At 39.8% G+C, this 18,238-nt stretch overlaps 1 protein-coding gene across 2 annotated transcripts in view; it reads right to left on the reverse strand.

Moving 5' to 3' along the window:
* Positions 1–18,238, reverse strand: part of Ppp2r2a (protein phosphatase 2 regulatory subunit Balpha) — a 55,386-nt gene that overhangs the window by 17,097 nt on the left and 20,051 nt on the right. For both annotated transcript variants that reach the window (XM_021654725.2, XM_060391369.1), the window contains exon 3: positions 5,298–5,395. In XM_021654725.2, coding sequence (XP_021510400.1) covers positions 5,298–5,395 — 98 coding nt within the window. The remainder of the gene's footprint in view (positions 1–5,297; positions 5,396–18,238) is intronic.

Consider the following 18,238-nt stretch of genomic DNA (forward strand, 5'->3'; position numbering starts at 1 on the left):
AAACAAGGATGTTTAGTCTCTTCACTTCTATTCAATACAGTGGTAGAATTCTTAGCAAGGGCAGTAGAACAGGGACTCAGTGGTTAAGAGCTCTGGCTGCGATTCTAAAGGGCCTAGGCCCAATCCCCAGCTCTGTAACTCCAGTTCCAGATCTAATTAATGCCCTCTTCTGGGCTTCACAGGCACCAGGTACACAGACATACATTCAGGCAAACCACCTGAATAAACATGAAATTTAAAAAAGACAAGAAAACCAAATAAAAGGAACACAAACAGGACAAGAAGTCAAAATATCTCTATTTGCAGATGATATGATTCTAAAAGTCCTAAAAGAGTCCTTTGAATGAAGCAGCAGGATACCAAATTAACATACAAAAATCAACAGCCCCTATATATCAATGACAAACACTGGGAGAAAAGACTCAGGAAAACAACCCCACCCAACTGCTTAACACCAAGGAAGAAAAAGACTTCTAGAACCAACTACTTTGTAAAAATATAATTTTTTTGTATAAAATATAAGTTTTGGCATGAAAATATAATTTTAAAGCAATGAGTTTGAATGAAACGTCCCTGCGTGGTTGGACAATGTTGTGCCTAGAAAATATAGGTTATGAAATGAAAATATCAGTCCAAGGACTGGGTTACCTCCCTACAGGTCATTAGTCAGAGGGCCTCCAGAATACCCAAAACAAGACAGGCTATTGTCATTCATTGCTCTTGGCTATCCACCATAGCTAGAAAGATCCTATTGCCAAAACACCACAGACTGACTGCAGGACAAAGAAGTAAATGTGGAACTGATGAAGAAACTTCCAGGCTGACTAGCTTCCATAGAGGAAAGATGCTATAACACAGGCTGCTGGGGAAGAAGAGACATCAGTGTTCTTACCCAACACAGGACCTTGCATGCTACACCACCAACCCTAACAAGCAAAATATGCCCACTTACCACATGCAATGGCTGTTAGAGAGGTAAACAACTACTCTGTAATTGACTTTAAGGTCTGTGCCACAGGAAGTAATTCGTGTCTGGTGCTATAAACTTGGCCAGAGGTCCATGGCTGAAAAGGTCATAGGCTGAAGATGGGAAGGGGTGGCCCTATATGTTTTTTTGCTAAATGTTCACGCTGTCAAACTGCCTTCTAAATGTTTATGTCCATAGATTTGTTCTCTCAACTTCAGCCAGAGAAGCTTCCTTTTGCAGTGGACAGCAGTTAATTACACAGAAACCAGCAACTGATCAAAGCACTAAGAATTAAGTGACTGTGAGTGTTCAGTGTAAATATCGTAACTTCCCACCCCTACCCTCAATAAACACCCCAGGGGAAAAAAAAAAAGGAAAGAATATAAGAGCCAGAGGTTGGGAAAGAATGCTGTGAGATATTTTCTGGACAAGATTAGGTGGTTGCACTAGTCAATTCACAGCAGAAGTGGTTACCTGCACAAGACTTAAACAAGGATCCAGCCAGTCAGCCTTCCAGCATGGATGGGAGAAGGGACTTGTGAGGTTCCAGCCCTAGCTGAAGATCTACTGGCAGTTGATGGAGGCTGGGGAGGAAGGAGTTATTTTCTTTCAGGATGTGACCAATGGTAGGTTGCCCAGAGTTCAGTAGATGGCCCCACCCCACATAGGCCATCATATGGGCCATATAGGGCATCATATGGGTTTATAAAAGGAAGGGAGGGGAGGGGAGAGGAAGAGACAAAAACAAAAAGGGTTAGAGTGCAAGGTAGAAATAAATGTTCAAAGTATGTGTAAGAATGAAAATCTCATGGAATAAACAAAAGACTGGTTAAAAACAAAGAAACCAGCAAGTATAGTGGCATACACCTTCAACCCCATCACTCACGATACAGAGGCAGGAAGATCTCTGAGTTCAAGCCCAGCCTGGTTTATAGCTACATTCAGCTAGTGACAGCAAGACTCTCTCTTTCTCTCAAAAGAAAAGAAGCAAACCAGCAACTCCAACTGTTCATCTCAGCTGAGCATCCACAAAAGAAACAAAAACCCTTTACAAACCAAAAGACAGCCCTGGGACCTTCTAAAACCTGTAGTTGTCACCAAAAAGAACTTGCTGTCAAAAGCTGGTTTAAACTGTAAAGTAAATTAGGAAGATGGCTAATCTAGTTCAGGGTACATGGAGAAGATTCATACACCACACCATAGCTGTGATGGCCACAGGGGAAGAAAAACAAACAACAACTCTATTTCTGTGCCTCAATTTCCCTATTAAAATAAACAATACACTTTTGTTACAGAAGTTTTTGGGACATTTAACCTAAAAATTAGGAAAAGATATTAGTTCCTTTCCTTTTTCCAGCAACACACTTTCACCAATACAGATGTGAATCCCTCAGATCTTGCCCACACACTCATGATCACTGACACAGACCCAAAGTTATCCCCATAAGAGAAAGCTTAAAGTATGTTAATTAATTAGTAGAAACATATCAATTAATACCAACAAGAGAAAGCTTTAGGGGAAAAATCATCATGGTTGCTTAACCTGTATCTTAAAAACACATTTATACTAAGTAAGTCTCAAAATAATGAATATAAACAAATGAAAAGAATCCTTTTTATATCATGGAGACATTACCCAAAAAGTTAGCTATTCTAATTTCTTCCTAGAACAGTATTTATTTAAAATAGCAATTTAGAATATCTGGAGAGAGTTCAGAAATTAAGAAACTGGTTTTTGTTATTATTGTTTTTAAGAACATCATTCATTTTTTTCTACTGGAGGTGTGCCACAATCTCCTAAGAAGCTGGAGGAACCTATGGGTGTCTGTCATCACCTTCCTCTGCATGAGTCCTGAGGATGAAGCCATGAAGTCATCGGCTTGGCTGAAGGACCCACCGAGCAGTCGCACTAGCCTGAACTACTCTCTAGTGGCTGGACTTAGTTTCCGACATTCTTATACAATTAAGAAATTTAAGCAATTTCCTTCAAGTATGTCAGGTTCTGTTTTCAATCACTATTACTAGTCCTTTTAGAAAGCTTCTAGAATACTCTGACAACTACTAAACTCATATAAAAGCAATCATTTGCTCCATTTTGTACTAAATTCCTGCCCTTTTTGCATCTGATTTTACTTTAATAACAAATTAACACCTTAGAAGGTGGAAATTACTTCATTCTTATGCAAAAGAATTCCAAGTTAACTTTTAGCTGACAACTTTCACTTTAAAATAGCAGTGACCTCAGTGAGGAACTGGTCTTCCCAACCCCCAAGAATGGAAAGCCTATATTACTCTTTGCCTTTGAGATTATTAAGCACAGTAATTATTAATTGTTGAAGCTTCTCTCTAAACCAGTTATAGTTTCCAGGACTTGGAAAGCAGAACCAGAAGACCCAGGGTCAAATTTTCTGCCAAATCCATTGCTGGCCTAGGCTATATGATACACTGTCTCCAAATAAATACATATAAGACAAATAGATAAATGGTCTTTCAAGGACAGAGAATGCTTACTCTAAAGTAACATTTACATTTTGAAGGGCTCTAAAACAAAAGGCAGAGGAAGGAAGGAAGGAAGGAAGGAAGGAAGGAAGGCAGTCCAAAAGTTCTGGAGATTGGCTATTCTATTTCAAATTGACACTTTTATTCATAAAGAAAGGAACCAAGTCCCATTTAATGATACACTGTCTCCAAATAAATAAATACATATATAAATACATATAGATAGATATACATACAACGTAACACATACATACATACATACATACATACATACACATACATACATAAACAAATGGTCTTTCAAGGGCAGAGAATGCCTACTCTAAAGTAACATTCACATTTTGAAGTGATCTAACACAAAAGGCAGAAAAAAAAAAACAACAAAAAAGAAAAGAATGAACAAAAGAATGAACATGCCAAAAGTTCTGGAGATTGGCTGTTCTATTTCTAGCTTGACATTTTTATTTGTAAAGGAAGGAAGGAAGTCCCATTTCATCTCGTTTTAAAGATAATTTCATTCAAGTTTCTACCTGTTTGAAGCTAAAACAAATGGTCGGGGATGTGGCTCACTGCTTGCCTAGCATGTACAAAGTCCATACCCAACAAAAATAAAACTTGGTATGGTGGTATAGGCCCATAATGCCAACACTCCAGAAGTGGAAGTAAGGTCATCAGAAGTTCAAAGCCATCCACCCTTGGCTACAAACAAATCCAGAAACAGAAAACTGATTCAGCCTCCCTTCCCACCAGATCACTCTTTGTCAAGCAAAAGCTTGAGTCTTATTTTTCTTCTTTCTTCCAGCCAAACGGTTAAAGTAAAAGGAGACATATTTAGTGCTTGTGCATCTTCTATTCAGACACTATTAATCATTTCTTTTAAAATTAAATTACCTACCTCACTGGGGTGTTGTGAGGATTAATTCATTAGTGTTTCTAAAGCACTTTGAGATCCTCAGGTCAAAGGCGCTATAGAAGTGCAAAGTAGTCGTATTATTACTTGATTCTTTGTTTATTTAAGGAATTTTACAATCCTTTAAAACCTTACCCTGTGTTTTGATTTAGACATTTGTAAAATCCTGCAATTTATCAACATTAAATTCTTTGAGTCTGTTACAAACAGGGACAGATGTTTCAAAGCCAATTGTCTTAAAGATTACACCTTGATGTAAAATGACTGGACTAAGCTTGGAAATATCAAGTATGACAAACTGTCCATTCAAAATTCTTAAGAGAAACCCTGTCAATCTGACTTACAAGTGTGCATAAGTTGTAAAAGGGGGAAAAAAACTGGAATGTACTTAACCATAGATTCTGGATTAAAACTTCATTTAAAAGAGGAAAGGGAACAGCATAAAAATTTAAAAGCTAGTACTGTGTTGATGCATTAATTATATCCATTCAAATACGTGCAAGTGCAATGTAAACATTTAAGATCTAGTAAAAGTTTTTGTGTGTATGAAGTGATCATAAAATAATTTGGTTGATTTTCTTCCAGTCAACCTCACCCTCAATTACAAAGAGCAGCTAAGCCTTCAGAGGAGGTCAACTTACCACTGAGGGTAAAGGCTTCAAAATCCAGTTAAATCTTGGATTAATCAACTACTTCCTACCCTCTTCTCTAACTGAAGGTTTTTACAATTAAAATGGGTTTGCTAATAAAAGCAACAAAGGCATACATACACACACACAAAGCTAAGAGAAGCCACGAGCTATCTGCAGACAGAATAATTACTCAGGTTTTAGAGCTTCAGCTTTAAAACTGGATTTCTCCAGCACAAACTCCAGTCTCAAGATCAAACTGAAAAGGAGACACTGAACTTTCACTACTTACCTCCTGCTCTTGTTGAAAGATGACAACTCTCCCACCTTTATCTCCTGTTGCTAGTAATTCTCCAGAATGATTAAACTCTACTGTAGAAATTATATCTGCTGTATAATTGAAACAAAAACAAAAAGACATCAGTTTTTGTCCTCCAACTCACTTAGGATGTTTCTAACAACATTCTAGATCTATGCATCAACTTGGCATCAGAAACAAAGAGACCTAAAAGTCTCCCCCGCCTTTTAATACCTTAATTTTGGAGAGGAAAATCCCCCAAATAAACCAACACGAAACTATCTTACCAATGAGGAGTATAATAATAAATATCAGAGGTTTGTAAATATTTCACTTTATTTGTGAATGCAGAAGTCAACCACTTATTTGTGAGAATTTTTTTTTTTTTTTTTTTTTTGCTGGTGTTGTTTAGGTACTTTTTTTTTTTTTAAGATTTATTTATTATGTTTACAGTGTTCTGCCTGCATATACACCTGCACCCCAGAAGAGGGCAGGAGATCAGGAGATGTCATTACAAATGGTTGTGAGTCACCATGTGGTGCTGGGAATTGAACTCAAGACCTCTGGAAGAACAGCCTGTGCTCTTATTCTCTAAGCCATCTCTCTAGCCCATTGTTTGGTTTAATTATCACCATGTGTATGTGTGACTTATAGAGGGGTGAATATGCCAAAGTGTGCATGTAAAGGTCAGAGGACAAGTAGGTAGAATGGGTTCTCCCCTTCCATCTTCACAGTTTCCAGGGGCTGAATTAAGGACTCCAGGCTTGTACTACAAACATTTCACCCACTGAACCATCTTGAAGAGCCAGTTGGAGGGACTGGTCTTGAATTCCTGAAAACCTACTTTCTTTCCTGCACTTCCTGAAGTATTCTATGATAACATCATTGAACATGATTTTCTAATTTAAATACTATTTGTTGGTTTGGTTTTCTAAGACAAGGACTAGCTGAGTAGCTCGAGCTGACCTCAAACTTGCCATCTTATCCCCTCAGCCTCTTAATTGCTGGAGTTAGATATATGCCACCACACACCTGGCTTTATTTATGTACTTTCAATGAACATGACATTTTTGGTTTTGTTATGTTGAAGGGTTATTATGAGTCAAACTCTGAAAAAAGACTCAAGTATGTTAAGCAAGTAAGTGTCTCTGCTGCTAGGCTTGTTTATACAAACTCAGAAGCCTTCAAAACTAGGATAGAAAGAAGCCAATGGAGTGGTACATGCCAGTAACTTGGGAGGCAGAGGCAACAAGATCTGGATTTCAAGACCAGCCTTGGCTACACGAGACCCTGCCTCAAAAACAAACAAAAACCAGTAATAAGCATCTAACACAGGTATTAGAGAAGAGGAAGCATTTTTAATGTAAAAATAATTTCAGATAGCATTCTATAGTCATAAATCCAAATCGTACTCTCCTAAGTCATTAATACACTCTTTGATGCAAAAAAATTGCGTTAATTAGAACACACACCATTATGACAAACAGACTGAAAACATAATTGTGTCATGAAAGCTACCAACCTTGGGAACTATTTTTAAGTAATTATTCCATGTTTTATAAAAGTAAAAACACTGACAACCACTGTCAGAATCATTACAATAAATCCAATATATGGCCCACTACAGAGCACTGAGTTATGTTCTCATAAGAAATGGCAAAGACCAAAACACTCTTTTAAAAGAAATCTTTCTAAAAACAAAAATGTTACTTTACAGTCAAGACTCTTACTTAGACAGTCTAATCTTAGAACATTCTAATATGATTAGTGGAAAGAGTGGCCCCCTAACACTCATCAGCTTTACACAGCAAATTTTAGACACACAGATTTATAAATTATGCAACAAAAGGAAGTCTTTAAAAGGCATCATCAGTTTGTACATCAATTCATCTCCATCACCCAGGTTTGCCCTTTGCAGATGAAATAATCACTTCTTTTGGGGGTGGAATGAAGTTGGTGGGACTGACAGCAGCAGCATTAGTGGTCTATTTTTACCTCACCTCTTCTTGTCTACTCTGAAGGGCCTTTATATAGCATAATAAATACATAAGATGATCAGACACCAAAAAATTCCAAATTCTAACACTTGCTTTAAAGCTCAAAGGAAAAAAATATCTACTTGTAGCATGCAGAAACTGTAATAATCAACAAATGCTCTACACTGATGGACCAAATTCTCAGCCTTATCATTTTCTAATTTCAGCTCTGGGCTGAGGCCACACAGTCACTCGCTGGTTTTGTAACTGTATATAAGGATGACTTTCCAAAGAAACAATTTGAAAGAAACCAACCAGTACAGATATAAGATTTCTGAAACAGAAGAAAGCTGAACATGTTTTAAATACCGGGTAAATAAGAGATATGAAAGGTACTTGTAGTCACAGGTTGGACTCTCTTCCTAAGAACATTCCTGGAGCCCAATAGTAAACACTGAAACTAAAGGTATTTACTATCTAGCCATCTTCAGAGAATGCCTAACAACTCTAGTTCTCCTATGTAAAGAATTGGATATTTACATTAATAAACAGCTTTTGTATATACAATTACACCAAACATGTTAATAGACACAGGTATTTGGAAACAATGTGCCATGTAAGCACTTAATAAATTAATTTCCTATTCATAGCACTACTGTATTTTCATTTTCCATGTACAAAAGAACAAAGAAAAGCTCTAGAGATCACGTATGTTAGAGCTAAAGCTACATACAAGTGTCAAGAGTCAAGGCCAGGATTCAAATTTAGCAGCCATATGGTTACAGGAGCAGCACAGGATTCTGTAAATCATGAATGAAGGCAAAGGCATACTGTCTAATGTCATTCATCCAGAGTGGGGGGGGCAAGGGGGGCTAGTGGATTCCGGCTAGGGTCCTGGAACTCAGCTTCAGGACAGAGAACGAGGTTTCTCTGAGGGGCAGCTAGAGCACTTTTGGGTGAGGCCCAAGTGTGTTAAGCCGGGGTGTGTGTGGGTGTTCCAGAGTGTTACAGTTTAGCTCTTTTAGCACAAGATCCTCTGTGACAGTGGAAGAAGCTAGGTGGTATCTGCTACGGCAGATACCAAAGTGTACCAGAGCTCTTATTCAAGCTGCTGTGCTGAGCACAGGTGTGCGGGCTAAGGCGCAGTGGCACAGAGGGCAGGATAAATGACTAATTTCAGATGGTCTTGAAGTGAGAAAATGCAAACCTGTGTACCTTTATCCATGTGAAACCAAGGGCAATATAAGCCCTTAGCAGAGGGAGGGATTCTGAAGTTGAATGTGTTTGATTCACTGGGGCCGGGGAGTCAGGGATATTTAAATGGTCCTATCACAAAAAGGAAAATATAGCACTTAATTATCCTATGGGGGAGGGAGGCAGAATCTCCAAATACAATTGAAGGTCACCACTGGACTAAGATCCTTAGTTGGTGGGGCCTTTCAAAGAACTCCTAGATGCTTGCATGAACAGTTTCCTTATCAGGGGAAGGGTCTGGCGTGTAATCTGCCCTGAGGGCATGTGAGCTCCTTATAAGACCTGGAATTATCCAGATCAGGGGAGTTCAGAACCCCATAAATAAATGGCTACCCAGAAACAATTGACTTCAACCTTATCCAGCAGAGCCCCATAGTCTAAGTACTGTTTGTTACTCCTCCCTACCCCCCACACAAAGTATCTGTACTCAGCAAAGCACCTAGAGCCAAACAGATCAACTTTAAAACTTAGTAATGACTAAGCACTTAATGCACAGCCAGCTACATTAAAGGTACCAACAGTACTGAGTAATTACAGTCTAAATGCCACCTCTAATTTCCACCCGAGAAAGCTGAACACAAATAATGTATTTATAAAGACTTAATAAATGTTTTTAAAAAGAAAACACAAACACACATAAAAACCAAGGACTTAGACAGCTCAGTGGGTCAAGTGGCTGTCTAGGTAAACTCTACGTTCAGCAAGAAATCCCATCATTCGTAGAGTGACAAGACTACCAACATTGACCTCTGGCTAACCCCTGCACCAGCTACATACAAGCACACACCACGTGCATGTGTACACAGACATGAATATACTGTACACACAAATATATCACACACACAAATATGAGAGCTATACAGGGTAGAACAAGTTTATAATCCTAGCCCGCAGAAGGTAAAGGCAGGACTGTTTGAGGTCAGCTTGGTCTACAAAGAGAACTCTAGGCTAGAGAGATATACAATCACCCTGTTAAAAATAATAAATAATGTTGGACAGTAGTGCCACACACCTTTAATCCCAGCACTCAGGACATAGAGGCAAGTGGATCTCTGTGAGTTTGAGGCCAGCCTGGTCTACAGCTTGAGTTCCAAGACATCCAGGGCTACACAGAGACAGAGACACCCACCCTGTCTTGAAAAACATAGTAGCAATAACAACAATAATAATAATGATGCCAAATAAGAGATATAAAAGACAAAAATTAATCCTAGCACATAAACCAAATAAATATGCAGAAATGCCTCCTCATTTTAAACTTAGAAATAAACATAGCTCAGAGGTAGAGCATATTCTTAAGAGCACACAGGAGCCTGTTTTGCCCCAAGAACCGACAGGTAAGTAAATACAAATAAGGGGAAGAAGTCTCAAACTTGGATAAATTGCTGAACTATGTCTAACCACCTGGGTTGTAGGGTCCTGCAAGCTGCACCTCAAAAAACAAGCAAACAAACAAATAAAATAAAGGCCAAACTCATGTTGAGCCATGTTCCCAGCTGCTATGGGTCTATAACTGTACTTTTAACTATCATAAGCTTCAAAGGAAAATAATTTATAATCCTACTTCTGAAAACTGTTATTCTAGTATCTCAGCAAAGGGGATTACATGATTGTACATGCTCTGTGCCAAAAAGGCAAGTCTGTATGAGAAAACTGCCTGTAATACCAGTTTTCTAAAAAGTCACAAAGCAGGTTTGATACTGTCTGGACAAAAATAAAGACAATCAGGAAACTGGAAACAAATTAGAGCTTAGACAGGAAAACAGGTAAGATATGAAAGCTATTACCATATCACTTCCATGGAAACACCAGAATCCTCTATATACTACTCAAATGACTGAGAAAGCAATCAAAAGGCAATAATCTGCTGACAGAGCAACCAGCACGTATGTAACTGCACAGACACGCAAGGTTACACACCCACAGGAGGTACAGTACCTCAGCTCTGTGGTGGTGAATCTTCACTGTCAACCTGACAAATCTGTTAGCACCTAAGAAACATATCCCAGGCATCCTCTAATCGTAGTCTGGTGTTTCATTGACTTGTTACCATGCTTTCTGGATTTAAAGCCTTCAAGGGTACACTAAAGGAAGATAATATTCTTCAAGTACTGCCTGGCATTCAAGCTTTTAAGAAATGGATACAAATGCTCACTATCATCTGCATTCCTGACAGGCTGTAACAGAACTAGCTAGCTGTTCCATCCTCAGGCTGCCAGGCTCTCTCTCACTGTCCTGAAAAGCTTCCTCCTTCCCTTCACCAATCTCAATGATCCCCTGCAAGTCAGTAACTACTCAGTAAGACACGGTCACAGCTCTGCTCTGTCAACAGGCAATGGTTTTAGTGCTCAGGGTTGGATGTCCGCATGTATTCTGACATCAACAGATAATCCAACCATCTAGGAAGAACAAGAGTATAATGGATGAAGAAAAATACTACTGTTTTACTAAGAAACTTCTAATGCAGAAAATTAAAGGCTTGAAAGGACCACACTATCCAGTTTTTCCTAGGACCATCGCTCTCTGCTTGAGAACCTGGAGTCCATCAACTATACTGAGCCAGGGGGTTCTGAGAACACAACCACAATGTTCCATACCCAAGGGCCCACTTCTCACACAGTCACACTTGGGGACCATGTAGCCAGAACCCTTGGGAGACAAACTACATTCAAACTATCATACTTTCCCCCACTTTTCTACAGAATACCCTGCTTAACTGTAAATAGTAATAAACAGACTTCGAAGAGAGGTGATTCACTTTTCAAGCATTTAACAAAAACTGCATAAGGTTGATAGAGAGATCAAGCCTTTTCCAGAAACAGCTTTAGATTTATAGAAGGCTATAACGATGGTGTGGGAGTTCCTGTAGACACCTCATTAGTTTCCACCAGTGTTTATACCTTGCACTACTATGGTATATTTGTCACAGATAAGGGAGCATCCTGGAGTATCTTAAATGAACTTGATAGTGTTGAATTTCTCCCTTGTGCCTTTTCAGTTCCAAGACCTCATCCAGGTTAGCCTACCACAGTCTCCTCAGTGTCCCCTTGAGTTTCTCAAGACTGCCATTGTCTTTAATGAACTCAACAATTCTAGGAATCCTGGGCAGTATTCAGCAGGAAATCCCGAGATCTGAGTCTGTGAAATGCACTGTATTTTTTATGGTGATGCTGCAATTATGGGTTCCTGGCGGGGGGGGGGGGGGGGAGGGCGGGGATCACAAATGTTAGCATGGCATTCATGTCAACAGTATTACTATGGTACATCCTCCTTGTGGTCAGAGTGGAAAATGTCCTAACAAGCTCAAGCAGCACTGTCTGAGAAGGTGGTACTTTGCTGGAGAAAGTATGTCACTGTAGCTAGGATTTCAAAGTTCATAGTCTCACAACATTTCCAGTTCACTCTCTCTTCTTGTGGTTGTGTTTGAAATTGATATGATCTCTCAGCTTCCTGCTCCAGCCATTTGACATCATGCCCCCCACACCATTACAACTCTCCATTTGGAAATGTGAACCAAAATAAACTCTTCCTCCTATACATTGGATTAGGTATGGTGTTTTGTTTCTTTTTCACAACAACAGCATAAAAGTAATTAAATCAATCCTATTAGCATGATTTACTGATGACACAGTCCATACTCTGTTTATCTATGGTTTCTCCCATGGGAAGTTACTCCCTGGACCCCACTGTGCTTAGGAAGTTACTAGGTGCAGCCCAATTTCAAGGGAGGAGGGATTAAAGCTCCACTTCCTTAAAAAGAAGTGGCTACACAGGAAACAATTTTTTTCTCCTCTTGTTCACTTATCAGTGTGACCTCACAGGTACATTAAAATTTTAATATAATTTGGCTACATTCCAATTATTCTACATTTGGCCATTAAGAGACTTCATAGTTGGCTTTTAGATCCCTTTTACATGTTTTCACCATTCCCCTCTCCCCGTACTTTAAAATATGATCCAGGAAGGAAGGAAGGGAGGAAGAAAGGGAGGGAGGGAGGGAGGGAGGGAGTGAGGACAGATGACTAGAACTTTAAAAAATGAAGTGGGGTGTGGTGGCGCCTGTAATCCCAGTACTCTGTGAGGCACAGGCAGGCAGATTGCTGAGTTTGAGGCCATCCTCGTCTACAAAGTGAGTCCAGGACAGCCAAGGCTACAGAGAAAAGTGAGAACTGTAATTTAGTTGGTGGACTGTTTGCCTAGCATGTATGAAGTCCTCCTGGATTTGATATCCAGCACTACATAAAGTGACATGAAGTAGACACCTGACCTCAACCATTGGCTTCCCTAAGTATACAAATGTGCACATATATATACAAACATGTATACACAGCACACACAAACACACACACACAGAAAAACTTTTGTTCAAACCATTAAACAATTAACAATTGTTAACAATTAACAATTCATTTTATAGCTGCATTTTAAAACAACTGAATCCACTCAAGTTTTGCAAAGAGGATTAAATAGACAAAGAATAAAAGGATGAACTACAACAGACCATAAGGCAACGTACCTCTGAACATCTGACCATTGCTAACATTTTTGTCCCAGAACAAACAACTCAGTAGTCAGCCAGACTCTGAAGCTTAGGCAAGTTAATGTCAGCTTGTTCACGTGTTTAATTAGGCATAAGCCTGTATCTTGGCTCATCATTTGGTACTCTTTCAGTACTTGCTCCTTCCAGATGTTGGAGAAGTGGGTTGAGAACAGAGCAGGTAAACAGATGATCTGTTTCTCTGTTCATTTTACAAGATCCTTTCAAAACTCAAAGCTTGCTACATGCTCATAAACCAATTAAAAGGAATGATCCATTTTCACCATTTTTTCACTGGCCCCACAAAGCTGTTTAGATATGACTAACCCAAATTGTTTCAGAAAGACTCATTTCTCCATACTACAAGCAAACACTCATAGTTGAGTGAAACTTTGCATTTGTGAGGAAATAGGTCCTGTGTAATTTGTAACCAGAAGAAGATAATGAATGCATTCATAAAGCAGTAACTTCTTACTAAAAGAGGAGGCTAACTTCCATTCTTTCCCTAAAGAACTTTAGGAGGCTCCTTTTAGACTGCTGTCCTCTAGAGGGAGCTCAAAGTCCTCAATATTTTTCCCAGGGTGAGCCCACTGAACCCACAATTCTGGTTTTGATGGAGCAATGTCTACTGTGCCTTGCAGAGCGGGTTTGACTGAATGGTGTCCTTTGGAAACCTCTTTCCTTCAAAAATAAAAGGACTTGGCCTACTAACAATCCCCTGAGAAACAGGCCACAACTATTTCTTTCTTCTCCCCACATCACAGACTTCCATTGGCATTGACTATTCATTCCTCTTGGACCTGAGAGGCTGAAGGAAGACAGTGGTAGTAATAAGCATCTGGAGGCAAACGCCTCCCCCACTGCTGATTCCCTGTTGCGTTCAGGGGAGCACAAGACAGTATGTTTCCACTGTCTTCATGTCAGGGCATGGGCAGAACGAGATGGTTGGTGTACTTTTTAAAAATAAAGCTATTGCTATGTCTTCTTAGGTCCTATTCAGGAAACCACTCAAAGGCTGAGATGCCTTCATCTATGACTCCTCAGGGCCACATTTGTATAGAACAAGCACAGGAGATGGACAAAAAGTAAAACTGTCTAATTCCTACTTTGTCATCATTATCTCATGACAGAGGAGGCAGCTCAGCCTCTTCCAGGCTCTTTACCCAGCACTCAGGAGACAAAGGCAGGCGGGCAGGAAGGCAGGCAGACCTATGAGTTCAAGGCCAGCTTGCTCTACCTAAACATTTCTAGCCCAGGCAGGGTTATAGAGTGAGACCTTTATAAAACAGCAAAATGAAACAAAATATTAACTGCTCCTAGGATGTTAAGGTCAGTATAGCCATTGCCTTTGCTTTCCAAACAGTCTACTTTAGCACACTGGAGTCTGAGCCTAAAACCCAAGCAAGTAACAGTACCTCAATTGCCTTGCTCTGTTGCCCCTTTGCACACATACAGAAGCTGCTGGGGCTGTATCATCACTAGTCATGGTCAGGATTCCAATTGTCTTTTGGCTAAAATATCACCCCAAGTTTTCTGTGATTTCCAACTAAAATTATGGAGAAATCTGCTATGTCCAGGTCCTTCCTCACCCAACTTAGTAAAAAGGAGTATGGATTTTTTTTAATAAGCTCAACAAAACTATTGGCTGTCCATGCTCACAAAAACCTACACTGTAATGTTCCCATGAGAATTAGGGCCCAGAAAGTATTTTCCAGGGATGTGATCTGGAACCAGGTTTGGATAAACAGAATGCAACTCCATATACCCTCCTGTAACCAGGAGGGATAAACGGTTGCTAATACATGAGCCTCCACATATCATCTTAACAGATAAACCTCAGTGTGAAACTGCTGTGTAAGTTACAAGGAGGGTATAAATTGGCCATTCTAAACCTAAAGTTGGATACATCTTCACTACATGTGCAACATCTTTTAACTAGCTCATAGCTCTACATATCCAATTAATCCAGCTGCCTAATGCAAGCCAGGAGTGATTGCTCATACCTTAAGGGGTGCTGCAAGTTTGCAGCCACCCTGGTCTACATCGCAAATCCCAGCCCAGCAAGGGCTACTGAACGAGACCCAGTCAGAAATCACCAGTAATACGATGGTGGCGCAAAACATTTCTTCTGGTGTCATGCATGTGCGTGCACATACAAATACAACACAAAGAAAAAAACCACACAAACAAAACAAAACAAAAACCTACCGCACAACATATCTATTGCTTTCTTGGCCACCAGCCAAGGATGTTTTACTTTCCCTTTTGAGATAGGGTCTCAGTGTGTAGTCCTGGCTGGCCTGGAATTTACTATGCAAACCAGACTGGCAGCAAACACAAGAAATTAGCCTGCCTCTGCCTCTGCCTTTGCCTTTGCCATGATGAAAGCCATGAACCACCACATATGGCAGTTTTTACATTTTTTAAACGTTTGAAAACTAAAATAATATTTCAGGGCACTAAATCATACAGAAGTATCTATAGAGGTTTTTTATTCTGAAAATTTTTAAAAAGTTCTTTTAAAGCTGAAGAGATGGTTTTAGGGACCCACAACCATGCCTAACTCCAGTTCCAAAGGCTCCAACACTCATTTCTGACTTCCACAAGCACCTAAACACATATGGTGCATAAACACTCAGGCACATATAAAATATTTTTTCCCATCAGGCAGTGGTGCTGCACGCCTTTAATCCCAGCACTTGGGAGGCAAAGGCAGAAGGTTCTCTTGAATCTAAGGCCAGCCTGATCTACAGAGTTAGTTCTAGGACAGCCAGGGCTACACTAAGAAACCCTATCTCCAAAAACAAAACAAGAAAAATTATTTTCAAAATAAGTTTTTTTTAAATCAGAATTGATTTCTACTGATGTCTTTGTAAAAGCTTTACAAACTATGATTGTCATTTTTAATTCAAATTTGATTTTTCATAGGTTACAAATAATACACAAGAAATTTAGATGAAAAGACTACAGAGATTTTTAGATGTTATAGAAAATTTACAGTACTTCCTTATTCTAATGACCACAGACAGTACACTGAGTTTTAACTAATAAAAACCCAGCCGCCTGTGCCCTATCAGCTGCAGCACAGAAGACTGGGAATCAGGAGGAAGGTGAGCACATAGACCAAAGCAAAAGAGCTTCAGAAATCCTAGTAGGCAACCCTGTAGTCAAAGGCAGTGCAATACAGTGCTATTGTAAGCTCATGCCATGTACTAACATTTAATTCTTACCACCAACAGGTAAACCTGTTTATATGAATACACAGGCTTAACAGATGAAAAGCCAAGAGGGCAGATATGAACAAATCTTGACTCAAACATGAACATAAAATAAAGTTAAACATCAAGAAAAATGCCCAAGTCAAGTCAGGTGCAGTGGCACACACCTGTAATCCCAGCACTTGGGGAAGCAGAGGCAAGAGCATGGCTGCAAGTTTGAGGCCAGCCTGGTCTACAAAGCCAGTCCAGGACAGGCAGGGCTAACAGAGAAACCTTCTTTAAAAAGGAAGAAGGAAGGAAGGAAGGAGGGAAGGAGGGAAGGAGGGAGGGAGGGGGGAGGGGAGAGAGGGAGGGAGAGAAGGAAAGAGGAAAGGAAGACATCCAGGTCGTCTTGCAGTCTCAATGAACCTCATTATTAACAGCCAGGTGTGTACCTCACAAGCCCCATTTAACAGCATCTAAAGGGCAGGTAAAACTTTAAAGAAGAAAAAAATCCACTGGATAACCAATTCAAAAGATTACACCACTGATATCCTCAAAAACCCTGAACTAAAAGAAATAGCACACATAAGTTTATAGGAAGAGCAATTTAAGTATGCTGCGTTATCCGAACACTAAAGAGAGGTGGAGGCAGCAGATCAGTAGTTCAATACCATTATCTCCTGTAAAGGGTTCTAAGCTAGCCTAGAACAAACAAACAAAAGGGGAAAAAAAAGCAATTTCACTCAGTGAATTCTTTTCTATTTGTATCTTTTTAAAAATGCCTTTTCCTTTCAATTTTGTAGATGAAACATCAGATAGTCAATTTCAATGACCTAGTCTGCAGTGTATTTAAAAATTCAGTTCCTTGTCTCTATCACATTTCTCAAAGGAAATTATGTTTTCAAGTGATGATAACTATGAATGTATTCTTACTAAGCAAGTGATGAGAAGGGGTCAGAGCTATCTGGCAGCCAGAGATCTGAAGGTAGCACTGCCAGAAACAAGATGGATGGATAGACCAAAGGGCAGTAACAAGGTTGTAAAAACAAACCCAGCAGAAGAAAAGCTGTAGACATTTGCAGATCTTTGACTGGACATTTGCACAGAATGTCAGAGGCAGCTAGATTGTCTTGGCAAGAGTTTACAGAAGTCACTTACAGATACATGACATCTCAAGGTGGCTTCCTTGTGGGGTAGGCAAAGAAAACCAGGGTTGTGGGCTGAGAGAGCCTTAAGGCTCTCCTATCCTTGGCAGCTGAGCAGGAACCACGTAAAAAAGGAGGTAACTGGACTGGGGGCTGCTGGTGAGGTGTGATGTGTTTCCAGAAGCCAGGCAGACAATGTTTTGGAAAGGCAGTAGCGATGGACTGCACTTAAAAGAACTTAGAAAGATATGAGAAAAAAAAAAAAGATATGAGCAAATGTGGGATGTAAATTAACGTTAGGTTTGGTGACATGGAAATTTTCTGTTTAATTCCACTGGATTGGTATCTTCAAAATAAAAGCTGTTGTTTCCTGTGGCTTTATTTTTTGGTTGTCAGGTGAGAGGGTGTTAGAGATAAAACTATATAGGTTTCAGCTACAGACTCACTCCCACGGCTGCTGTCAGCCACAGTTTTCTTGATGCTGGCCTGAAAAACCAGTTTGTCACATAAATTCCAGAAAAGTTCACAATAATGGTAGCTGGCTTCCCTCAAGGAAAACAAAAGGGGGCAGCCCAGGCCTTTTTGGTGGCCTCATCTCTAAGTGTATATCATCACTTTGGCCATGCTTGAGGAGCCAGTTGCTAGGTCTCACATGTTCAAGGGAGGGGCTTATAAGGACCAGAACACCAGAGGACAGTATCCACTGGAGCCATCTTAGAAGCTGCCTACTACATAAAGTTCCTTGGTCAGAAAAGAAAAAACAGTAAGAACTTCATGGCCTGGTGGTAATGCTACATGCCAAAGAAGAAGCCTAGAGCACTTT

Source organism: Meriones unguiculatus, chromosome 9 (assembly GCF_030254825.1).
Source record: "Meriones unguiculatus strain TT.TT164.6M chromosome 9, Bangor_MerUng_6.1, whole genome shotgun sequence".
In the NCBI taxonomy this organism is placed as follows: Eukaryota; Metazoa; Chordata; class Mammalia; order Rodentia; family Muridae; genus Meriones; species Meriones unguiculatus.